We start from the raw sequence: 25,167 nt of genomic DNA, 5'->3' as shown, positions 1-25,167 counted from the left end.
GTGGTGGATTGATTGAAATCACTTCATACCCAACCTAACAACAGTCTTTGAATGATAGAGATCATTTTACTGGACTTATCCGATGTAAATCTTGATTAGTTGTGCCATTAAGCTTTGAATACTGAATTATTAAACTAAAAATATTTCAGTTGAGAGTTGAGAGTTGAGAGTTGAGAGTTAGAGTTGAGGGGTCCCTCGGTCGGAAATAAGTTATCTGGAATTAGTTATTCCACATTCCTATAAAGATAAAATAAAACTACGATTTCGGGACAACTAATTTTGAAATTAATTATATCGCGATTTTATCCCAATTAAATGTAAGATAAATTTATCTCAAATTTAATTCTAAAATTATTTATCTTTATCCCTCGTACCAAACGAAGCCAAAAGGAGAGTTTGAGACACCCAAAGTCCACATGAAAATCTCACAGTGATAGTGTGAACACCACACTGTTCTCACTTGTTCCTCCCCCCACCCCCCCCCCCCCCCCCTCCCTATTAACTCCTGCCCAGTACAAGGTACCAACACTCAACAGTGTTACAACTTCCAAATTTGACTTGACATATCTTATATGAAAACACACTCTTATTGGCTCTTGTATCACTACTATACTACATGTACTTGCTTTCTTTGGCCTGTTTCTTGACTTCTCACTCTCCATTTTCCCCATTCTCTCTCTCAATGGCTTTTCCTGCCTCATTTCTCTTCTTTTTCAACATTATTCTCTCTATTTCTCCTTCCTTCTCCACAAATTCTGAAGGTAAATTTACTCAATTTAAGCTAATCTAAGTTTCCCATGTATCTTTTTTTGCCATTCTTAGTGTTTAAAGCTTTCAGCTTTGTGTTACCATGTGAACCCCTCTTTGTTTTTCTAGGGGTTTGAGTTAAAATCTTGGAAATGGACACACGTATATTAAAGAAAGAAAAAGGTTGAATCTTGGAATGGACCCTCTTACTCAAATTCCTCATTTTTTATTTTTTATTTTTGTTTTGCAGGGAATGCTTTGCATGCTTTGAGAAGCAGATTGTCAGACCCAAAAAATGTTTTACAGAGCTGGGATCCTACACTTGTGAATCCTTGTACCTGGTTCCATGTTACCTGTGACTCTGATAATAATCTTGTTATTCGCCTGTAAGATGCTCTTGGTTTTTCTTTTTCTTTTGATTTGTGTTTCCAATTGGCAATTCTCATGAATTTTTTTTAATCTTTGAAATTTGCAGGGATTTGGGCAATACTAATATTTCTGGAACTTTAGGACCAGAGCTTGGTGAACTCAAGAATCTACAATACCTGTAATTTTTCTTTGTTTGCTTACCTCTTTCTTGTTTTTTTTTTTTTTGGTTTTGTTTCTTGTCTCAGCTTACTATCTCCTGTTGGCTGTACTGAAACCGTGGAAAAAGTAACTGAAAAGTAATAGAAAAGGGGCGTTTTTCAGACAAAAATATGTATAGATTATTGTCACATGATTAGTGTTGTTTCTGTAACTAACGGTTCAATATTTTGTGTGCTTCTTAACTTGCAAGTCTTATCTGTCTTTAAGGTGACGGGCAAACTTTTTTTCCTGGATTGCAGGGAACTTTATAGTAATAACATAGAAGGGAAAATCCCAAAGGAATTGGGTAATTTGGAAAACCTTATTAGCATGGACCTATATGGCAACAAATTTGAAGGCAACATTCCCAAGTCTTTTGCTAAATTAAAGTCTCTTAGATTTTTGTAAGTATTCTCATTCAATGATTCATGAGTTTGACAATTTCGAGCTGGCATTGATGTTGCGAAGATTGAATTTTTTTGATGTTATATGACTACAGGCGGTTAAATGACAATAAACTAACTGGTTCCATTCCAAGGGAACTCACGAAACTCCCCAACCTTAAAGTATTGTAAGTTTTGTTTCAAATTCATACCGGCTGTGGCTTTCATATTTACCAAGAAACAGAAAAAGACGATCAAATGATATGGCGTTGATTTCTGCTTGAATAAATCTTTTAATCTCGTGTTTGCAGTGATGTTTCTAATAATGATCTTTGTGGAACAATCCCCGTTGATGGCCCCTTTGGAAGCTTCCCTATGGAAGGGTATTCATTCTTGTCCTTTTTTCTTCCTTCTTGGAAAATTCGATTACATTTTCTCTGATGCTCTATGTATCCCTTGATATGATACTGGTTCATAGTAGCCCATCTTATTGGTGAAAGTTGTTTTAAGCTTCATTCTGTTAGCTGTTTTACTCAGGGAGAAGCATTCTATTGAATGATCGGTTGCATCATGCTAAAAATATGCTTTTAGGTTCATAGGCAGAGGTTTTGAATGCACAACTTTGCATTATTAAGCTTAATCCCACCTATTGTAAAAATAAACTTCTGTCAAGTCATTAGTTAGTACTGCCCTCCGTCCCAAATTAGTTGTCATGTTTCGCTTCTCGAGAGTCAAACTATGTGAACATTGGCCAACATTTTAAAATGTATTTTTTCATCAAATTGACATGAAAAAAGTTGCATCATGTAATACTTTTTGTATAGTTTTTGAATATTTAAATTTTAAATTGTAAAATATTTCAGTTACCAATTTAAAAAAAAAAAAAATTGTAAAATATTGAGTTGATCTAATCCAGTTTAGCTTCGAAGATTAGTCAAATTGACTCTCGAAAAGTTAAAAACATCACAACTAATCTGGGACGGAGGGAGTAGTTGTTGAGAAAAAAGGGTCATTAGTTAGTAGTTGGTGACTTTGGTTGATAGCTGCTGATTAGTGAACCTCATATGCTTGCTGGAGCAAGTGCAATTATACTTTATGTGGCTGCCTAGCCTGTAAATCCCACATCTACTATATGCCTTAAATTGCTATAGGATGTATATTTTCATACGACACTAGCAAGAGTCTTAGAAACTATTCATTGGTCTCGGGAACTATTTCTATTTACCGACTTGTGGATTGTTGAATTCGGATGACATAGACAACCCTAAGTGTTCCAGTTCATCAAATCTATCATTGTCGGACTAGGATACATCATATTAATAGGTAAAGCAGTGATATTTGTGCTAGAACTGGAATCACAAAATCAAAATTTGAACTCCAAAAACGGAATAGAAAAAGGAGCTGTCCTGAGTTACACATGTTGGGACCTTTAACTGTATACTGCAGTTCAATGGTACATTCAATTTGTTTTTTCTTATTTTTGTGTAATGTTATAAGTTCTACTACTTGCAGTAAAATGAGATCTCTTCTTATCTGATCGTGATTCAAAATTTGTACTAGTAGTGACATTCCTCTTGTTTCAGTTTTGCACACAACAGACTCAATGGACCTGAGCTGAAAGGACTAGTGCCCTATGACTTTGGATGCAAATAGGTCAAAATATAGTTTCATAGCAGGTTGCTTTGTGGTATCATAAGATACCTGCTAGTATATTTTATGTATTGTATATGTAGTTTGACAGTGTTCAAGTCTAATGCAGTTCATGTTAGCACCAGCTGGCATTTATAAGGTTCTTTAAACCTATCAGTAAAGCTCGCCTTCACCAATAACTTGGCAGCAGAAAACCCCTGCATAGCTGAGTGTTGAACTTTTTAAATTAAAAGTATTTGATGGTTTTTGAAGTGAAATTTCTTTCTCCAAGTACAGTTTTATCTTTATTTTGGACCAGGCCAAGAGAGGTACAGGGTTAATTATAACACGACATGTGGTTGTTGATAGGGACAACTATGTATATATACATCTTAGGAGAAATATTTACGAAACGTGACGATAGTTTTATATTTACAAAACATAACATTACAAATCCTATACAAAACATGTTTGTTTTAAAATAAAAAAATAAAAAAAATATTTTTTTAAATATTTTTATATTTTTATATTTTTTTTCGCTCAAAATTTTATGTATGAAATGTGTATATCTTTCGAGGCTTAAAAAGTTCGCTCAAAATTTAGTATATGAAAAATGTATGAAATGTGTATATTTCATTCAAGGCTTTAAAAATCTGCTCAAAATTGTGTGTACGAAAACAATATGAAATTTGTGTCTCGCTCAAGTCTTAAAATTTCGCTCACATTTTTGTGTATAAAGTTTATGTTAGATTTCTGTAAAATTAATACAACTACAATAATATTGTATACAATTTTGACACAACATTCAAGACTTAAAATAATCGCTCAAATTTTTGTGTATATAATCGCTCAAATTTTTGTGTTTGAAATGTGTATATCTTACTCAAAGCTTAAAAAGTTATCTCAAATTTTATGTATGAAGTGTGTATATCTCGATTAAAGCTTAAACATTACACTCAAAATTTTATGCATAAAAATAGTATGAAATGTGTATATAATGTTCATATTAGGTTTCTGGAAAAATAATACAACTACAACAACATTATAACAACTTTCATACAATATTCAAGGCTTAAAGTTTTTGCTCATAATTTTGTGTATGAAAATTATATTAAAAATTTCACTCATACATACACATTTCATACATTTTTCATACAGCTTCATAAACAAAAATTTGAGGTAAATTTTTTAAGCCTTTGAGCAAAAAAATAAAATAAAATTTTTAAAAAAATATAAAATTATTATTTTTAAATAATTTTTAAAAAATATATATTTGAAAAAAACAAAAAATATAAAAAATCCGTCGTTTCGTAATATAATATATGAAAACTATCGTCACGTTTCGTAAATATTTCTCCTTAACATAATATATATATATATATATATATATATATATATATATATATATATATATATATATATATATATATATATATATATATATATATATAGTTTTCCCTTGTTGTGATATGTTAACTTGGGCTTTCAGAAAAGAAAAAGAATCCTTGACTGAATTGGGGAAGGCAAACCCAAAAATTGTGCATATACAAGGAGGCAGAATCTCTAAAGAAAATATTTACTCTAATTGCCAAATTGAATAATTTTCTAACTAGACATGCGAATTTGAAACAATAGTTTGAAATCATGGTTTGAAATTAGCGTTTGAATATGCGATTTCATCTCATCTCATGATTTGAAATCATAAGATAAAATCTCAAATCATCCAAAAAGGTATGATTTGAAATTTCAAACCATGATTTCAAATCATGTCCCAACAGAACCTTAACAGAACTAAGTGATGAATCAAATGCCGATGAGAATAGAATCGCCATTGTTTTTAAATAATGAACTGACTATTTAATCAATGACAAGCAAGTTTCATGTGAGGTAAAAAAAAGCACTAAACAATAGTCAACAAGTCCAAAAGTAAAATAATTTTTAAACGCGCAAACAATTTGGCACGTGAAGTGAAGCTGACTTAAAGAACCAGGGGTCGCTCTAGAAATACACAAAACTTAGAGGACTCAGAAAGCAACGCATTATGTGAGCTGGAAGACCCTGAACACGTGTTAAAAGGAGGATGGAAGTACGGAATGTTATTGCTGACGTGACGTTAACATAAATGATGGAAACCCTGCAATGCAATTGGCATGTTAGCCGACGTTATGTACTTAGATTGTTCTGTCTTAAATAAAATAAATTATTTTGAAACAGAAGTAAATCTCAAGGGCACAAATCTTAATATAAGCAATGGCATTAGCATTACGAAATTGCTACTACTAGAGAAATACTAATGAACATGATTGTATATTTCATCCAATCCAACTTCTTTTGTTTTGCAAAAAAGAGATAGGACAATAGTCTTTTTCATAATTAAGATTTTATACTTTTAATTGGAGAAAAAAAGGAGTCAAATAATTTGGACAAAACGTGTAAAAAATAATAAGAACAAATATTTTCATTTTGCAAAAGAGATGGACAGTGAACTTTTTCGTATTTAATGTTTCACACTTTTAATTGGAGAAAAAAGGGAGTCAAATAATTTGGACTAAAGGTGTAAAAAGTAATACAAATATATATATATATATGTAACATGTACACGCGCAAATAATTGAAAAATGTAGCATGTTTAATGGAGTACTACTTTTTTTAGTGACTATATTTTTATTGTTTGATTGGACTCGTGTGTAAATTAATCTAGAGATTTTGAATAACACAGGTTATTTCATATTAAAAATAGTAGCAATTTATCTATCAAATAAAAATGTAAATTTGTGTGATAATGAAATCATTATTGTTTTATTCGTCTTGAGAATATAATACTTTGAGAAATTAAAAAACATGTTGAAATTTTTAAAACTAAAGTTCAAGTTAAAATTAATCCCTTATATCAATTGTTATTAATCTTCATTTTTAAGTTCTTATAAAATCTAGTTGCAATTCCTAAATTTGGTAAATCAACAAATTTCTCCTAACTACTCAAATATTGAGAAAAGCAAAATATTACTCATTGTTCCTTATCTTTAATTCCTTCTAATTACTGCTCATAAAAAGATATTGAGAAAAACAAATTATTACTCCCTCTAGTTTAAAATAAGTGTCCACTTAACCTTTTATTTTGGATTAATTAAGTGTTTACTTACAAAATATTTCCAAATTTGCTCCTATTAACTCAAGCCAATAATTCAACAAGAGTGTTCCCTTCAGATAAGACGCACCGTAGGCCATCCTCGGCTTTCTTCGTTTTCGATGAAAAAAATATCTTGATCTCTCACAAAAAAAATCAATGATAAAGAGCAGATGGGTCCTATCCCCTATATCGAACACTCATTCCTATTTACTCCTATGTACTCAAGCCAATAAATCAACAAGAGTGTTCCCTTCAGATAAGACGCATCGTAGGCCATCCTCGGCCTTCTTCATTTTCAATGAAAAAAAATATCTTGATCTGTCACGATCACTCATTCCTATCTATTGATAGAAAGATCTTCGTCAAATATCGAACTTCGCCAATCTTATTAATTAAAAACAATTTACTCAAAATAGCTATTTATTTCTAAAAGTTAGTGTCTTATTAAGTGGCGTGAATGTGAAAAGGACCGGTGGGCAAAGAGGAGGGAGTATGGTTCAAGTGCGAATGAAAATGTAAACGTGGAAGAAAATTAGGGAAGTGCTTTGGTAAACCACAAGACTCTTACCTTATTTTGTCTTCTACACTTTGCTCCTATTTATTGGCGGCCATCTTTGAAACTTCTGCACCAGTCCAACTTCTCTGTCTTCCCTACTGACAACTATAAGAGCCCTTTTCAATTTTAGCACCTGGGGGTTCTCCATTTTTTCTCCACCAGTTAAAACATGTGTGCTTTTTTTCTCAGGAATGGCTCTAAAGCCCACCATTTATGGAGAAGACCTTCCATTGCACCTTTGAATATCAAGAACCGTATTGTTCATCAGCAACTTCAACATTCTAAAGTTTATTCAAGATTACCTCAATCTTTTTACAGGAAAACCAAGGAACTAGAGTTGTCAAGTCCAAGTTTCTTGGCTTTCTTTTCAGGGGTATCTTCGTCTGCTTCAAAAGTTGGGTTCGTTGGTTGGTACTTAGAAAAACTCAACACTCGACCCATTCTCACAAAAAGTATCACTTGTGGCCTTATTCTCACTGCAGCTGATTTTTCCTCACAGGTATTTTTATTCAGTAAAGCTGTAAAGGAAAAAAAAAAGATTCTTTATTTCTCTGGAAATTTCTTGTGATGCTTCTGTTCTTGTTTACTTTATGATAGGTTTTAAGCTTCCTTGAAAGTTGAAAAATTCATAATTAGGGTAAATAATTATGTATGTTGTATACTGCTTTCTGACTTTGAAGGGTTCTAGTGATATATTTTTCGGAATACAGTAGTACATTAGTATTTCACCCTGTTCAAATTGCAGAGGTTATGAAGTAGTTGTTGTATAGAGTTTGTGTTATTAATCAAACAAGACAAATTATCTTGACCCCTTTCCTTTCCTTCTCATCCGTATACTTTTTCGCCCCAATTAAACATAGAGCTGATGAAATAGGGCAAACCATTGTCAACCAAAAAAAAAAAAAGAGTAGCTAGATGACAATAAGTTCCTCATGGAGTTACTCTTACTATTAGGTATGGGATAAGTGACCTTAAACCTATGAGTTTAGTTTCTTAACTTTCCCAACATATGTAGTAGTCTCACCCAAACCCACTCTTACTTAGCATTTGCACAATTCAAAGTTTGGTTGGCTTCTGAACACAGGCGGACCCAGGATTTTGACGCAGAGGGGACACTAATGACCAAATGCCTTAATATTGACATGTCAGTTGTTACTGTCCAAGTTTGGTGTGCAACTCTTTGAAAACGTAATAATTATGATAAGATATTAGTAAAATATTATAAAGTATAAACTTCAACATTGGAAAAGGAGAATGTGTTTAGAATGGGGAAAATATTTGATTTGGGGCTTCCTTTTTTGTTGTTGTTGTGTGTGTGTGTGTGTGTGTGTGTGTGTTGGTGGGGGGGGGGGGTTGTTTAAGGGAGGACTAAAGAATAAAAAAGAAGGAAGTTGTGGGCTTATTAATTTATTTGTAGAGAATCTACTAAACAAACTCAACAAAAAAATAGAAACTAAACTGCTATAGCCAGGCTCGAACCCAGGTTTCATGTAAGGACAAAAGGGGCCCAACAACCAATTGCACCAAAGCAGTGGATATATCTCAGGGGTCCTTTTAAATATACATACATTTTTTAAGGTGTATACACCATATATATACAATGTTTTTCCGAGATTAGCGGTGGCACGTGACCCCCCTCCTAATAGGGTGGGTCCGCCTCTGCTTCTGAATCTTCATTCAGAAATTTGGACTACACACCGAGCATTATTCCTCCTGTTTGTCCTTTAATTTGTGACCTGTCTCTACAACAGTGTTGTCAAAAGTGCGGTTACTCAAAACATGTTGAGCACTCGCCTCGCTTAGTGTGCGCTTTAGTGTCGTCATCAAGGTTCTAAGACATTTTTCCCTGCCAATGAGAGCTTCCTGAAGAGGCGACACTAAACAATTAATATTTCACTTTATTGTTGTTCTTTTGCCAATTTCTTTTCCATATATTTGTTATTCATGCTTATAATTACTAGCTTTGGAATAAACATATCTATTTGTATTTTTTTCTCCATTTGCGCCTTTTTTCATTAAAACCCATGCTTTATTTGCCCTTTGCGCTTAAAGCTCCAGCATACCTTAGAGTTTTTTTGCCCTTTTAGCTTTTGATAACACTGCTCCACAGTGGATCCAAGTGATGAAGGCATCTAGAAGAATAGGACTTGTTAAATTCGCCAAGCGCCACTACAGCAGGGTTTTTTAAAGAATAAAAGTAGCTTCCTTAGTAAATGACTCGACTTAAAAGACGGATAATGTGAGGCGAGCAAGCAACTTGTCTGGTCTTGTGGTGCGGTCATCTAGTTACAAGAATGAACTCAAATCCCAACTTGACCCGTAGCCAAGACTATCTACGACTTGCCTGGTCAAGTATGAAAGCTATTCTTAGAAAGAGGTGCGCTTAGAACACGTTATTGGATTAAGTGTGAGTTCCCCTTCTTTCATACCACTTAGCCTGGAAATTGGACAGATTGCTTTGCTTGGGATTTCCCAAGTAACCAAACCAATCCTTGTTATTTCACACGGAAAATGGTCTGTTTTAAGCATTTGAAGTGGACGAACAATCAGTGTATTATGTACTTGAGTTTCATGATATCATGTCTTTCTGCCCAACAATGTCAGATACCGCTTTCATATGTCTTGGTTGGTGGTGGAGAAGAAAACCCGCCTAAAGATGAAGATTCTATTTTTCTATGCTTTCAACTTTCAAAGGCTCAAAGGAAAGTAGGCATCAATTAATCTGCTTACTCTCCCTATCGATTATCTATCTTCTTGGCATATCTGGAATGAGTACATTAAGTACAGAACTAGCTAGTTTCCACTAATTTGTCATCCTCCACGTAGAGCAACCTTCTAAGCTTTATATATAGAGAACTGCTTCGTAACTCCGGAGTATTACGCATTCTAAAGAACCCTGGAGGGACTATCCCATTTTCCACCGAGTTTCAAACCATGCACCATTGACCCTCAAGAATTTCTGATATAAGGTGTGCCTAAGCCACACAACACACACTGCACTCTTACAAGTTACAACTAAACCAAAGTCTTGGGGGCTATTATTGTCTGATAGACTTGTTTTCGTCATTCCTTACTTTCATCTTCACATGCTTTCAAGCAAACGAGAGCCCTAAGAGTTTCCTCCAAGTTCATTTGCAGTCATAGGGTATAGGAGCTTCCTATAAACGCCTGTCTTTTAATTTTTAACAGGTAATCATGGACCAGTTCACCGACATTCACTCATTTTAGCCCACAAGTTCCACAATTGTCTTCTCATAGTTTCCAGATCTGACTCTTTGGTGCTCCTTTCCATGAGTTCTTTCTGGGCTGAAAACTGAATGACATTTGGTATTTGCACCAATTTCTTTTACATAATGACCCTTATTGGTAATTCAAATTATTTGCATCTAAAGACTAGGATAGTTGATGTAGCCTTAGACTATACTAGACTACTCCAGCAACCTGATTCTACTAAACAATAAAGAAGTGCAAAGGATTGTCAATTCTTAGAAACTAGTACGAAATGACAAAGTGTGATTTTGCTTCTTTGTTATTTGAGAAATTTCAAGTTGAGATTTGATTGAAGAATTCTAATACTAAACAAAAGTAAGATGATGCGGAGAGAACTTCAACTATAGGAGAGCAAACTTAAGGAAAACGATCATATAAGATGAAGATCGAGGGTCAACGTAATCTTATGTTAATTAATGATGGTTTTATAATAACAAAACTCAAATTATTCATTCCCAAGTTGGAGTCAAACCTGCACAGGGGAAATAGCCATTTATTCTTTAAAATTAATCCAGTATGGTCTTGCAGTCACAAGCATTTATTCCCGTGGAAGGTAATAGTAGTCTGTATCGCTTAGTGGAAAATAACAGTTCTGTTCGTATAATGTGACAGAAACTGGCACTTGGTACCTTTCAGAATACTACATTGGTATATCAGGATACATCTTCAAGGGGTTAAACTTGCTTTTCATGTATTATGGTGTGTAGTAATAATGTCCTATATTAAATGGAGTGGCAAGGTCAGAGATGATTCATAGACGACCCCAGCTTGCTTGGGGTTGAGGCATTGCAGTTGTATGGTGTAGAAATAACACCAGTAAATGTTCAACAAAGCTTCAGAATATCAAAGTCTGTTAGTTCTCTTATGTAATTGGCGTTTCACCTGCCTTATTTACTATTCCCTCTTCTAGTTTGTCTTTCTTTTCTGGTTCACCTGTGGAATTAATCCTTACATGTTTCTAATCTTTTCCCCCCTTTTGTTCGCGCTCTCTGTTCTGTAGACAATTGCTGGGTCATTGATGGAGCAGTATGATCTCAGACGAACATTGCGGATGGCTGGTTTTGGAGCATTAATTGTTGGACCTTCACTTCATTTCTGGTTCAATTTTCTGTCAAGGCGCCTTCCAAAGCGTGATGTTATCTCAACATTTAAAAAAATAGTTTTGGGACAGACAGTTTATGGCCCTGCAGTTAACTCTATTTTCTTCTCCATGAATGCTGCAGCACAAGGTACGACTGAGTAGGCTTTACTTTACCATCATTAACAAAATAAAATATTTATGGAGGACTTGGACAATTATCATATTCTTGAACCCCTGATATTAGAGGTAGAACTTGTTCCTTTTGTGCAAGTGTGTCTGAGAAGTGACACAGAAACCCAGAAAAAGAAAATTAAGATTAATAAAATTGATACAACATAAGAATCTGTCAGTTCATTGGCAAGCTGCTTCTTTAGTAGATCCATCAGTATATATTTACTGATAGGAAGTGGATCAGCTCCTTTCCCTTTTTTTACTTTTTTGTCGTCATTAGTCCTTAATGGCTGTCTACCATGCTTGTTAAGTTTGAATTTGGATATGTTGCAAACTTATTTATTATATGAATGAACTAGCAATAGTTTTGACATTTATTCGAACTCTTCCAATTTTATTTTCTGAATTACAATGGGCATTAACTTTGGATGCCTGTATCACTAATCCTTATATTGGTTGCTACCCTTATAGGTGAAAGTAGTTCAGAGATTGTTGCCCGACTCAAGCGTGACTTGGTTCCCACAGTTGTCAATGGTCTTATGTACTGGCCAATATGTGATTTCATTACATTCAAGTTTGCTCCTGTTCATTTACAGGTATGCTTAGGGTCTCATTGACCTCTAAGGTTACTTTACATAAGATGTCTTTTTCTGCCATTAGGCCTTTGGCCTACTTAGAGACAAATGCAGGATTTAAAATTTGATGGGTTAAAACTTTGTGTTCTCGTCACTGAACCCAATGCACTTTTGTTTAATATTTTAGTAATTTTTTAACTATACATATATGCTCAGAGTAAAAAATGAAGTTCTCTATAGTACCAAAAGAAAAAAGTGGTTTTCCCCCTTCATTTTCAGTAGAGGGTTGTCTTTCCTATTATAGAAATAATGTATTCGTATATTTATTTGAGAGGGTAACTAACTGGATGTTAATACTACATTGACAGCCGCTTGTGAGCAACACATTTTCGTACGTATGGAATGTGTACCTGACCTACATGGCAAGCCAAGAAAAAGTCTCTACGACGTGATCCTTGTATAAGCAGCTATATGATGTCTTCTCTGCTAACAATTCACGTATTCTTCTTGCTAACAATCTGGCTGGAGGCATGACTTTTGAATGATTTTCTCCTCGATGACATGTTAGTGTGGTGGACCAGAATTTCAGCAGAAGCACAGAGGCCATTGAATGTATTATTTAAGAGTTACTTGGACCATCATTGTTCTTTTTGTATATCCTAGTTCTAGTTAAAGAAATAGCATATTACACTATCAGCTTTTGCAAAAGAGGATATTGACTATGAAGGGCAGGCATAGATCTAATTTTGAAGATTTTGCAATTGTATCCTTATTCTCAACTTCATTGCAAGTTGACGATTTTGGATTAGAAGGAACCTCTGTTACAATTTATTAAATGTACCAAATTGTTCTGAATATCAAAGATGTATTTGCAGTGTGCAAAAGTATCCAACGTGAAAGGAAATAAAGCTATTGCTGGCACATTAAAGCAACTAAATTTTACCCTCTATAACAGTAATGCTCACTATACCTACTATAATGACAAAAACCTATTGATTAAGGTGACCTTACTTTTAAAATGTATAAGGTTTATGCTTTATTGTTAAAATGAGTAAAATGCAGTTACTTTAATATTATTTCTTTATTGTTATAACGGCCAAAGTCAAGCTATTTTGATGTAACAAAAAGTAGTTTTACGACTACTATTCTATTCTAATGGATAAAGTTCAGTGACTATCTGATTATAGAAACATGCAGAAACTACGCGCTGTTTTAAAAGGAGGTGACGTGCATTTCTCTCCTTAGCTGGCTTATGCCAATTCTTTCTTTATTGCCCACTTGGTAAGCCATTTTGACTTTGATCCTCTACCTCTATAGTTGGAATTACAAAGAGACAAGGATCAGAAAGGACTATATCAACTGAATGTCCCTTATCAGCAAGGCCATTCACTCCACAGCCTTCTTCATGCAAAAAGAACAAAGAAAATGTCACCATTTCTCTGTTCTGTTTATTGTTTAGAAATTTTCAAATCTTAACTATTTTGTGCTATCCCTCTTTGTTTTTATTTTAATTTTTTGTATCTTTTTTGGTCACCTAGAGTACCTCCAACTTAGTAATGACCAAGCCTTTATTTGGCCTTTGCTCTCTTCTTAGTGGGTAACCATGAAACCATTATATCAACGTCAACCAGAAAGATGCCACATTGATAAAAACCAGAGCTCCCTTCTCAAATACGCAAGAAAAGTTTTAATTCTCTCTGTCTCTTCTCTAAGTAAAGTTGGTTTGCAGATAAAATGAGAAGCTTAGGGAAGCTGGGGCAATGGCCCCTACTTGTAGCTGCTTTGGCAATTTGCTTAGCAGCCAGCACTGTTTTTGCTGATCACTCCTATGGGTATACTAAACCCTCACCTTCTTACAACTCTAAGAAGTACTACAAATCGCCATCTCCGTCTAAGTATCATGTACCTTCTCCTTACTACAAAAAACCGGGAAAATCTGCTGAATATTCTCCATCACACAAATATTACAAAGGACCTGTTCTTTCGAAGCACAACTATTACAAGTCGCCATCGCCAGTAAAATATTATAAATTACCCTCACCAGTAGTAAAATATTATAAATCACCCTCACCAGCAAAATATTACAAGGCGCCTACTCCTTCAAAGCATTACTACAAGTCACCAATTGCAAAGAAGTATTACAAGTCACCTGCTCCTTCAAAGCATTACAAGAAGTCGCCAATTGCAAAGAAGTATTATAAGTCACCTACTCCTTCAAAGCATTACAAGCCTCTTGCTCCATCAAAGCACTACTACAAGTCACCATCGCCGGTAAAGTACTACAAGTCACCATCGCCGGTAAAGTACTACAAGTCACCTGCTCCTGCAAAGTATCACAAGTCGCCAACTCCTTCAAAGCACTACTACAAGTCACCATCGCCGGTAAAATACTACAAGTCACCTGCTCCTGCAAAGTATTACAAGCCGCCAACTCCTTCAAAGCACTACTACAAGTCACCATCGCCAGTAAAGTACTACAAGTCGCCATCGCCGGTAAAGTACTACAAGTCACCTGCTCCTTCAAAGCATTACTACAAGTCACCAACTCCTTCAGAGCATTACTACAAGTCGCCATCGCCGATAAAGTACTACAAATCACCTGCTCCTTCACAGCACTACTACAAGTCACCAACTCCATCAAAGCACTACTACAAGTCGCCCGCTCCTGCTAAATACTACAACTCACCGCCACCAACAAATTATTACAAGTCACCAGTTTACTACAAGTCTCCACCACCACCGGCTTATTATGTAAAATCACCTCCACCCCCTCCGAAATACTACGAGAAATCACCTACATACTACAAGTCACCTCCGCCTCCTCCAAAATACCAATCACCTTCTTATTACAAGTCACCTCCACCTCCACCACCAAAATATTATGAGCAATCACCAACTTATTATAAGTCTCCACCTCCACCTTACTATAAATCTCCACCACCTCCACCAAAGACCTATGAACAAGCACCGTCATACTATTCATCTCCACCACTTACAAAGTACGAGCAATCTGCCACCTATGCCTCACCTCCACCACCTACGAAGTACGAGCAATCTGCCACCTATGCATCACCTCCACTACCTACCAAGTACGAGCAATCACTCACCTATGCTTCACCTCCACCACCAACCAACTATGCCTTACCTCCACCACGTACGAAGTACGAGCAATCTGGCACCTATGCATCACCTCCACCACCAACCAACTATGCCTCACCTCCACCACCTACGAAGTACAAGCAATCTGCCACCTATGTTTCACCTCTACCTCCATCACCATCTCCCCCACCAACCTACTACTAATATTGAAATCCTTAGCTTCAATATTTTTCCACCATTTCCTTGACTTTTAACTCATTTTCATCCTCCTATTTGGAGCATTTCCATTTACCCTGCCAATTTTTTTTTCTTTCCAAAATAACGGCTTGCTTGTTGCGTGTTCTTTTGTTGTAATAATTTGTAATATGTATTTTTTGAGATCAAAATTAAGATCTCGAGATCTCCATCAGTTGGATCATTGAATCAAAAGATTCTTTGGGGTATTCTCCTGAGAATTATATTAATGCTTACTACAATATTCTTGTTTTTGAAGAAATCAGAGACTTTGTTATTAATTTGAAGAGATGCTGCAATAATTCGAGATAGAATTGTGAGCTAAAATATTTCAGTCAGAAGCTACAAGATTGGAGAAAGAATAATGATAACCATCCTGCCATTATAGTGTTATTATCAACTTAAAGTCTTTTGTGTATTTACAATTGAGGAGTTGGTCAACAGCAGATAAACAATTAAGACTCTATGTAGGAAAACACTGTTCATTTAACACATGCTAGACATTTACAGGGTTGGGTATGATGCACCAGAAAACCTTGAGCTTTTGATTCATTTTCCTCCAAACAGCAGATGAGAGCTTACAATTGTTCTCCCAGTATACTTCATTTAACATCAAACAGACAACGACAACGACATGTGTTGCGATAATTGAGTAGCTAAAGCCTATAGCTCAAGGAAACGATGCTACAAGTTCAGCAATGCTCCCACGACGTTCAATCTACATCCATTATATACAATGGGGTTACAAACACCTAAATCATTCTGCGGCCCGATCAGTACAGTATAGTTCATGCATACAGTTGCATCAGCGCATCCACAAAGTTCGGTGCAGTTTAGCCTTCGGGCATATTATCATATCAAAGAAGGTTCAGTTCAGTCAGTATATGCATTGGGCAGTCAAAAAATAGATGGTTGATATTCCCTGAGTTGCTGGGACAAAGGTTAGCATCTGTTGCACGAGGTAAAACCTCTTCTCTGCAGATTCAACTAAGCCAGGCACACTCAATATAGGAGAAGAAATTAGATGGAGGCCAAAACATAGACAAGAAGAAAGTTCATTGTCATGTTGTGGAGAAATTATGAGACAGAATAGATAGAGACGTGTGTGATATTTTATGTGCCAATCTTATAAAATGTGCTTCTATTCCTTTTGAGTTCAAATTTGTTCATGCACAAAAAGAATTTCTTATATTGCCTCCATTGTAAGGCAACATAGAGCTTAGCTTGTGCGAGGATGTGCAGAATTCTGAAGCTACATCAAGGCTGTCAGAATTTGTGCATACATACCACAGTAAACAGTGGGAGCATGTTGATGTAGAGAAGTACTACACTCTGATGGTCGATAAAATAGACTGACATATGACAATATTTGAGAAACAAAAGAAAAAAAAAAAAAAGCAATAGTTCAAATTAACAACACTGAAAAAGAATGATTAAAAAGGACAGTTTACTCCAGGATGATGTCAAGGACACTGTTCTTGATTCAGTCAGCCCATTTGGTTTGGATTTTCAAATTGATTCCTGATTATTTAGAAAAGTAAATATCAGATAATTGAAAAAATTATTCAGTTTCACTAAAATGATAGCAAATGCTAAAAGAAATTGTAACCCCACACTGATTCTGATTACATAGCTTACTATACAAAAAGTACTGAAAATCAAGTAACTTAATCCAACACAAACAGATCTGTACATCTATCTTCAATCTACAAGCTATGGTATAGTTTCCCTTTTATTTATTTTCAATCCTAACTTGTTTTCGTATTTTGCTTCTTTTCTGGCAAGTAATTAAACGACAATCGCTTCAATGATGCAAAGTTACACAATATTCAGCTTCCCCAAATAATCACTGGAAAAGAGTTAACAAAATTTACTTTGGTCCCTTTCAAACATAGTATAAAAAAATGTACTGTACGCAAATATTGTATATGAAAACATTGGCTAATTAAAACTCAATTGAATCAGTAAAAAAATTCAATCCAAATGGCAAAGCCCTCCACATGTTTTTTGCTCTATCTAATGCTGGTATACATGTTCATGTATTACCTACTAAGGAGAATTAGCTGAGATAATAAAGTGTCACTATTTTAAGAACATATATTTTATAAATTAAGAGAAAATTAGAAGTGCAAACTGCAGTATCGCAGAGAGAAGGGATGGCAAGCGCAAGTCGGAGAAAAGAGCCCCACCAACATACATAAAAGTTTCTAACTGTACTAACAAGCAATTTAATGACAAGAAGAGCATGCCTTAACCTCAAACATTTAAAGGGTTTTGTATTTCGGATGAACTAGAATGAAAGCACAGCAAAGAGAAATAAACCCATCAAACATACTGAAGTCCACTAATAGGCTTTGAACAGAGATGTTACCTTTTGAAGCCAATACTGTAATCTAAGTTGCTCGGACTCGGGTGCCGGTATCCGATACGGGTACGGATCCGAGTGTCGGATTCGGCAAAATCTAAATTTTAGGATTCGGGGGTGCAGAACCAGGTATGGATACAGGTGTGGGGATTCGGCAAAGAAAATTCAAAATTATAAAAATAGAGCTATAAAGAACACGATCCCCTTGCATTCTTCGTTTCTCTCTGTTTGTCCTGAAACATGAAGCAACGACTATGAGACAAAAGGACTATAAAATACCAAAGATATACCATTTCCCATGTCTTAAATCTGTTTTATCTTTCATTTTGAGAAATCAAAATCTCAATTTCCCCCCAAATTTGTCCATGGACCCCAGTATCCGAAGTTGGTTGACCGTATCCGAGACGTATCCCGCACCCGCACCCGTCCCGTGTCGAGACGGGTGCGGCATCAAAATGAAGAGTTCCCGCACTTAGACTGTAATTGTATATCACTTGAAGGCTTGAAGCCACCAATCAGGCATCTTATTGGACAAATTCAGTTCAAACTCAACAATTTAAGGGCAATAAGGGCATGCCTCAACCTCAAACTTTTAAAGGGCTTGGTCATTTGGATGGACTAGATATAGGGATGACAAGGTGAGAAAGAAACGCCCACCAACATTCAGAAGTGCACTAACAAGCAAAACAATAAGGAAGAGTAACAATGTTTAATACGACAGAAACAGAAGACACCAAAAGCAACGAGTCTTTGGACCATGATGTAACCTTTTGCAGTCAACGCTGGAAGCATATACATAACTTGAAGGACTGAAACCACCAATAAGGCATCACATCACTTCAGATCAAACTCAATAATTTTGGGGCGGCCACAACCTCGTACTTCTAAAGGGCATTATCATTTGGATGGACCAGAAAGTAAGAATGACAAAGTGAGGAAAAAAGCCTACTAACATCCAGAAATGCAGTAACAAGCTAAACAACCAAAAAGGGAAAAACATAAGATATGCTAGAGACAAATGACTGCTGAAAGCAACCGTTCTTTGAACCATTATATTACATTTTGCAGCCAATAATGGAAGCATATGTCACCTGAAGCTTGAAGCCACAAATGAGGCATCACATTGGACAAAGTTATAATCAAGAAGTGCATATCTCACCTCATTCATCTCTAGAGGAGGAACACACACCTCAACCCAGAAAGAAGAAAAAAAGTGTCCACTTCACTGGACATAGGAAATATAATTGTTGCTTCTATGTTGCAAAAACGGATCATTGAAGAGACAGAAAATTGGAAAATCTTTGGAGCTGAAAGCACTCAGTAATGGTTAGAAATTGATTCACTTGATGACTTCTCAGTTACAATAGCACACAGCTGCATGGAACTAAATGATTTATTTCATGAAAATATTTCATAGAAAACCTCATCTGTAAAAAGAAAAATGACATAAGACCGAGTGCTTCTAAACAATATCTATGAGTAATCTATGTAAACATGTCCCTTTCAAGGGACCAATTCTCCTAGAATACAAATCTCATCCCACACATCCGACGTGTTCCCACAATATTCACATGCTTGTTCCTTTGACAATTCTCACTTATACTTCATTTCGTGAGAAATCATGTCAAGAACCTCATCATCAAATCAGACGCAAAAGCTTGAAATCTCCACTTATCCATCTGGTAACAAGATTGATGACAAAGAGCTGTTTATTCTGAAGCAGACGCACAGACCTTCTCAAGTAGCGTGGACCAATCTCCCCCAAGTATACGAGGATTTATCTCCATTGCCACTCGGAAATCCGACATACTTACACACGAGGATTTTGTTTGTCTTTTTGTATGATTCCCAGGAAATTGCCCGTACCATCCAGGCAGTATTTGGCCATTACGACGTCTGATATGTTCATTTGTATGTCGAGAGCCAGCCAGTCCTATGCAAGGTTCAATCAGCCTTTTCAAAAATGCATCTAAACTATTATTTAGCAGGTTAGCACAGTCCAATGATATGCCAAGCCCCTCTGACTCTAACTTCTGCTCCAAACGGCTTTTTAACGATCGACTATCAGGCAATTCTCTATGGCTTTGACAAGTCTCCAGACTAAAGTTGTACACAGATCCACTATGGAGAGTTTTCCGAGCACCACCAACATTCACAGAAATTCCGAGAGGGGCAGTGACGAGGCTTCTGCTTTGAATGCCTGGACTTCCAACAAATTGTTCAACTTCTTCCCCATCTTCTACAGATGCAACTTCAACTGGAGGTCTGCTACCAAGAGAATGCAATTCCGTGGCACTTTGCTGTTCTTGTATCCTAGGTGCTGCTTCTTCACAAGTTATAGGGCTCTTCCCAAGCGGTCCAAGAGGACTTGGACGGTCCCGCAACCTTCTGTCCCTACTAACTGGAGACCTGGTTTTGCGAGGTGATGAGGGAAATGCATCACCATAGAGCGACTGTAGACAACTTCTTTGGTAACCATTCCCGACCTTGATGCTGAGAGATTCATCAACCTTTTTAGGTTTTGGTGGAGGAACCTTAGACAAAGAGGCATTTTTCACAATGGAGAGAAGGAGACGATTATGTAGGTGGATATTCTCTCTCCCAATAGTTCGAATGCAAGACTTATCGAAGTCAACCTTGCTCAGCTTTGAACTGAAAAATCTACTAAGCTCATTGAAGTACTTTTCAGCTCTCTGCTGCCCAATCTTCCTACATATCAGATCTCTCAGCTCTAATGTATCAACTCGAGTATAATGGTGCTTGCTCACCATTTTCAATTGAAGCTCCTAAACATTCAAAATACCAGACTTTCGTGAATTTCCAGCAAAGATCAGAAACAAATAACATCATTTACTACCGATACCCAAAAAGCCCTAATTGCAAATACATTTTCCTAGTTTGCATTTGTTAAAATTCAACTTTTCAAGACTTAGATCAAATGGAATTAATCCATGAATTAACTAGACCAAGATAATGTCAGCAATTCTTCCATTACTAGCTCCAAATATGCATTAAAGACAGTTTTTACCCCCAATTTAACAATTTCAAAGTAGAATTAACCTCATTTAAAAAAAAAAAAAAAAAGTAAAATTAACCCAATTGAGAGTACTATCAAACGAAGTAAAAATAATTAAACAAAAAGGAAGCTAAACCCAAATTCAAATTAACCGATCGAGGAACATAGAGAGAGAAACCAGATGAGAATCTAACTAAAATTAAAGACAATTAAGCATTTGACATGAAATTAAAGAAACCCTTTTGTTAATTAAACAAGAAGATTAAAACCCCCAATTAACGAAATTGAAGTAATGACACAAACATAGAACAGGAATTGACCTGTGCGTGGACGAAGACGACGTTCGAGTTGGTCACTCAAAGCTTGTCTTTTTATTTTTTTATTTTTTTTTAATTTTTTTAATCGGGTCTGTTTTGAGGTATGCTTTTGCGATCCGTCTGTCTTTTGTAAACTAATTTTTTGGTTTATTGTGTTTCGAGTAATGAACATAAGCCAAACACGAATAGTTCTTACTTATAAGACCTAATGTCACACGTGCGATATTTGTAAGTCATGTCCGTATTATTAAACTCTGAATGACCTAGTTTCATTGGGCCGTGTTTGTCTGATGCCGTCTTCTTCTGTCCTTCAAATGGCGGCAATTTTAGGCGCCGTATAAAATAAAAATCTTTTTATGTGCATTTGGAGAAGTTTTTATATTATTACCCCTTGATAACTAATTTTAAATAAACAACTTTGCTTTCATTTGGATCCCATAATAGTAGTATCAACTTTGTTTACTTGCTTCAAGTATATCTGGAATTCTAGAAATATTTCTTTGCAAAAATTAGTCTATTTATGTAATAACTCACATTTCAAAGTCATGACCAAGCTGGTAAACGAAAAGGGAAATAGTACAAATAATGTGTTTTTTACCAGTGTCAGATAAAGAAAGAGCCTTTATTTTTATAGAGCACATAATAGATCAATGTTGTTGACCTTCTTCAACAACAATTATGACTTGCTAAGACTGTTTTGTATAAATAAATACTACAGTAGTAATGAAAAAAACACACGTATCAGTTTTTATTAATTAAAGAGGTCGATAAACCGATAATCGTACTATGTTCAAATGATAAACCAGGTAAACTTAAAAAATGCATGTGAGTGGGAATAACAATAAGTACTTATTTTTGTGAATAGGAGATCAAAAAGTTAAAAGTACAGAGTATTATGGTATCACATATTTCTGTTGGTTGTAATGGCTTAATAATTGAGGTAATAGTACCAATGGCTTAATAATTGAGGTAATAGTACCACCATTGCCTTAAAGTAAAGTATTTATAATTATCAATTTTAGAAGATAAAAGAGCAGGCAGGTGGAAAAGGCTGAAATATGAGCCGTCAGCAAATGCCTTGTTGAAGAGAAAGAACAAGTTCCCAGAAAGGTCCACATTGCAACTATCCAACTCAATTAGACTTTAAGCTTCGGTGTGGTGGCTTGACAAGAACAAAATTTGCACGAAAGAAGATCCGAATGCATTAATCTTCAGTTGTCAATCAAAATTTCGAGAGCAATCTGAAATGGTTAGTCACGATCTGCAGTTCATAAGAACTTAGAACAGATTCCTACTCAATATTGCTGTCAATACATTTCACAGATTCCTACTCAGGTAATGTGCCGAGTTAATAGATATGCCATATTTTTGTTAGCTTGAACTTTGTATGTATTCCATCTGATACCATTGTACAAAATATGAAAACATCTACTCTAGTTCTGAATTTTCTATTCTCAATGTCTCAGAATCTTGTATTTTCTCTAGACTCCACGAGTCGGCTAAGAAATGCTTCATCAGAAACACCTTCCTGACAGGTCCTCCAGATCATTAGCTTGATGTTTCTTCTGGACAAAGCTAATGCTCTTTACGAAAAAGTAAAAGATGCCTATAACAATGGTTTAGCATGCGACATTCTAAGTACAACTCGCAAGAGCAAACATCACTCTGAAATACGTTTTGGAAAATCATGATCATCATAGCTAAGAAGATGGAATACTTCTATGTTTTGTTGAGATTTGAAGTTCTAATATCAAGGAAAAGGCCTTGTGAACTACAAGTGCTTAATCATTAAAAGTGTAGTACAAAATGTAAAGAATCAATGGGAAACCTGTCAAACCTTGAAGCAAATATAGAAGGAAGCATTCCCGTTTCACTTAATCCAAGAAGTTGGAAGGCATCACTGCTCGTTTCAGCTTCAAATAAACCCATACTGGACATTGCAGCAGCAGCAGCCTGGATCCACCATTTCAGCCAAAAGCCAACAATCAGCGATCCAACTTGCGCAAAACCACCATTCCACTCACTAGGATTTGAATCCAAAGTTCCTGCTGTGCAAGAAGTGAAATAATATATGAAGAAACCATCAAAATAACGGTCCTACGAGTGCCTTTGGAAAGCATTGGCCTCCTCGAGACATGGTATTGATGTATCCCCTCCATTCCACCTTCATGAAATACACAATAAATCCCAGGAATTGAGGGAATCCCCATCACACCAAAACAGGAAAGTGCAAAACTTGCAAGCAAAACAGCTGAAAATCCAAGAATATGCAGGCCTCTACAATTCAAGTGTGTGAAAGAGATAGTAAGTGCCAAACTCCTAATAGGGATCTCTTCCAATGAAGTGATTAAATATAAATAACGAATGCTTCACGTAATCAAGAAAAAATATTGGGTAAAGAGCGTTATCCATAACACCCTAAACCATTTCCAAAAGCCTTCTTGAAATTCCCTGAAAGGGCCAAAAGCTGATGAAATCCAAATGACATATCCTCCATTTGCAGGAAACCTTGTGGAAAGCTCATCTGTGCTAGAGCTTCAGCTATGCCCCAAAATAAAGGGAAAATCAAGAAGCCAAACAAATATAGCAAAGGGCCAACCCTGCTCTCGCTGAATCTTCAACAGCTGAAATTTCATGGAAAATAAAAGCAATAAAAGGCAACAAAGCTAACTTTGGATTTCTCTTCTTACTAGCATTGTTCTTTACATCATTCACATTCCTCCTCACCTATCCACAGATAAACCCAAAATGGGGAGTTGAAGTCAATGAAGAAGCTCCATTTGCCATGGATCTACCCCAGAGGAACTATGAATGGATACAGTTGCATTTCTTTTTTTTTTTCTTTTTTTTTTTTTTTTTTTTTTTTTTTGGGAGAATGGGCCACAATTGATTACGGATATAGCTGCATTCCTCAAACTTAACTAAGGTTTGCAAGTTGCAGCACCCTTCCTAATCATTCAGAGAAGTGTTTGAAGTGCTATGTATGGGTCCTCCAGGATTCCAATTCAAGAATATGGGCTAGGTTGTTCTTATGATGAAATGATTTGACCATGGAGCATATGAGTTGAAAATGAATAAGTTCTCAGTGCCAATAAAATGTACAGAACATCAAGCATTCTTTTTCTTCTTCTTTTTTTCCCTTTTCAGGAGAAATCAGACAATAATTTCTTTTATTGGTGAAACAGCTTGAGTACATAACAGATTTTGAAAATATAATGTGTCAGTGGTGACAGCAAAATACAATCCGAAACAACTTAACTGGAACAACCCAAAAGTGATACGGATATAAATTTTAGAGTACCAAGTGTTTGTTTCTTAGAGTAAGCTCTTCATTTCCAGCCCAACTACAGAAGCATTACTAACCCTGGAACTCAGAATCATAAAAATCACAGTGCATTTCAAATAAAGAAAGGTGCAAACTGTAAATGTCGTCACACAGATCAGCACAAATTAGGTCTATGCCTCATATTAGAATAGAGAATGTATCCTAATTGATAATGCCAAAAGTATCCTGCAAATGTAAAGGATTGTAAAAAGAGACCGAATATGAAACAATTTTAATTATACACAAATCTGAACGTACATTGTTGAAAGTAGCTACAGACTTGTTTATATGCAAATTTTCAACTAAAATGGAAGGAACAGAAGATGTAAATGATAAAGTGGAAAGGCAGGCATCATGAGGTAACAGCAAACCGAATAGTCCATTCGCAACTTTCCTCTTATTAAAATGTGCTGGAGATCCGTGAATCTTATCACATTTATCTATAGTGTCACCTTGTTTCTTAAAATAATTGCTCTCGAGATTCATTTTCTAGCATCATTAATGTTCATTTTCTGCCCAGATTGCACTTCCCTTAGCATCTCTTCCTGAATAAGGAGAGTATAAGCTTGATTAAGTGACGGCAAGGGGCTCATCATCAAAATTCTTCCTCTAATCCCAACGTAACACTCATTTAACCCTATGAGGAATTGCATCAATTTTCTATCTTCCTCGGCCTTGTAAAATTGCAACTTAGCACCACAG

General features: G+C 35.7%; 4 protein-coding genes and 1 pseudogene across 5 annotated transcripts; 3 read left to right on the top strand and 2 right to left on the bottom strand.

Moving 5' to 3' along the window:
* The first annotated feature begins 597 nt into the window (after positions 1 to 597).
* On the top strand, positions 598 to 3,604 carry LOC132064819 (leucine-rich repeat protein 1-like). The gene is made up of 7 exons (XM_059457943.1): positions 598 to 761; positions 998 to 1,133; positions 1,223 to 1,294; positions 1,575 to 1,718; positions 1,814 to 1,885; positions 2,009 to 2,080; positions 3,281 to 3,604. The coding sequence occupies exons 1-7, from the start codon at positions 617 to 619 to the stop codon at positions 3,348 to 3,350; spliced, it is 711 nt and encodes a 236-aa protein (XP_059313926.1). The 5' UTR covers positions 598 to 616; the 3' UTR covers positions 3,351 to 3,604.
* Positions 3,605 to 6,885: 3,281 nt separating this feature from the next.
* Positions 6,886 to 12,993, top strand: LOC132064818 (uncharacterized). 2 transcript variants are annotated; one of them, XM_059457942.1, is made up of 5 exons: positions 6,886 to 7,266; positions 7,384 to 7,511; positions 11,283 to 11,511; positions 12,006 to 12,130; positions 12,478 to 12,993. In XM_059457942.1, exons 1-5 carry the CDS (start codon positions 7,182 to 7,184, stop codon positions 12,559 to 12,561), a joined length of 651 nt encoding a protein of 216 aa, XP_059313925.1. In that variant the 5' UTR covers positions 6,886 to 7,181; the 3' UTR covers positions 12,562 to 12,993. The 2 variants fall into 2 exon arrangements, with proteins under 2 accessions (XP_059313925.1, XP_059313924.1); XM_059457941.1 differs by having other exon boundaries at positions 6,890 to 7,511.
* Positions 12,994 to 13,816: 823 nt separating this feature from the next.
* On the top strand, positions 13,817 to 15,666 carry LOC132062814 (extensin-1-like). Its single transcript, XM_059455303.1, has one exon. The coding sequence runs from the start codon at positions 13,844 to 13,846 to the stop codon at positions 15,410 to 15,412; it is 1,569 nt and encodes a 522-aa protein (XP_059311286.1). The 5' UTR covers positions 13,817 to 13,843; the 3' UTR covers positions 15,413 to 15,666.
* A 3,462-nt stretch (positions 15,667 to 19,128) lies between these two features.
* On the bottom strand, positions 19,129 to 21,318 carry LOC132064817 (uncharacterized). Its single transcript, XM_059457940.1, has 2 exons — positions 21,144 to 21,318; positions 19,129 to 20,593 (listed from the first exon to the last, which is right to left on the bottom strand). Exon 2 carries the CDS (start codon positions 20,576 to 20,578, stop codon positions 19,517 to 19,519), a length of 1,062 nt encoding a protein of 353 aa, XP_059313923.1. The 5' UTR covers positions 20,579 to 20,593; positions 21,144 to 21,318; the 3' UTR covers positions 19,129 to 19,516.
* Positions 21,319 to 22,928: 1,610 nt separating this feature from the next.
* On the bottom strand, positions 22,929 to 24,951 carry LOC132062190 (probable polyamine transporter At3g19553; annotated as a pseudogene).
* Between the last annotated feature and the right edge of the window lie 216 nt (positions 24,952 to 25,167).

The sequence above is a fragment of the Lycium ferocissimum genome, chromosome 7 (assembly GCF_029784015.1).
Source record: "Lycium ferocissimum isolate CSIRO_LF1 chromosome 7, AGI_CSIRO_Lferr_CH_V1, whole genome shotgun sequence".
NCBI lineage: Eukaryota > Viridiplantae > Streptophyta > Magnoliopsida > Solanales > Solanaceae > Lycium > Lycium ferocissimum.
This window is presented reverse-complemented; position numbering and strand designations above follow the sequence as displayed.

What these genes read in the sequence shown, in the direction of transcription:
- LOC132064819 (XM_059457943.1), top strand. Translation starts at nt 617, where the DNA reads ATGTACTTGCTTTCTTTGGCCTGTTTCTTGACTTCTCACTCTCCATTT. An exon ending in CTCAAGAATCTACAATACCT is followed by an intron (nt 1,295 to 1,574) that starts GTAATTTTTCTT and finishes CCTGGATTGCAG; the next exon opens with GGAACTTTATAGTAATAACA. An exon ending in CTCCCCAACCTTAAAGTATT is followed by an intron (nt 1,886 to 2,008) that starts GTAAGTTTTGTT and finishes TCGTGTTTGCAG; the next exon opens with TGATGTTTCTAATAATGATC.
- LOC132064818 (XM_059457941.1), top strand. Translation starts at nt 7,182, where the DNA reads ATGTGTGCTTTTTTTCTCAGGAATGGCTCTAAAGCCCACCATTTATGG. An exon ending in CAGCTGATTTTTCCTCACAG is followed by an intron (nt 7,512 to 11,282) that starts GTATTTTTATTC and finishes TCTGTTCTGTAG; the next exon opens with ACAATTGCTGGGTCATTGAT. An exon ending in TTGCTCCTGTTCATTTACAG is followed by an intron (nt 12,131 to 12,477) that starts GTATGCTTAGGG and finishes CTACATTGACAG; the next exon opens with CCGCTTGTGAGCAACACATT.
- LOC132062814 (XM_059455303.1), top strand. Translation starts at nt 13,844, where the DNA reads ATGAGAAGCTTAGGGAAGCTGGGGCAATGGCCCCTACTTGTAGCTGCT.
- LOC132064817 (XM_059457940.1), bottom strand. Translation starts at nt 20,578, where the DNA reads ATGGTGAGCAAGCACCATTATACTCGAGTTGATACATTAGAGCTGAGA.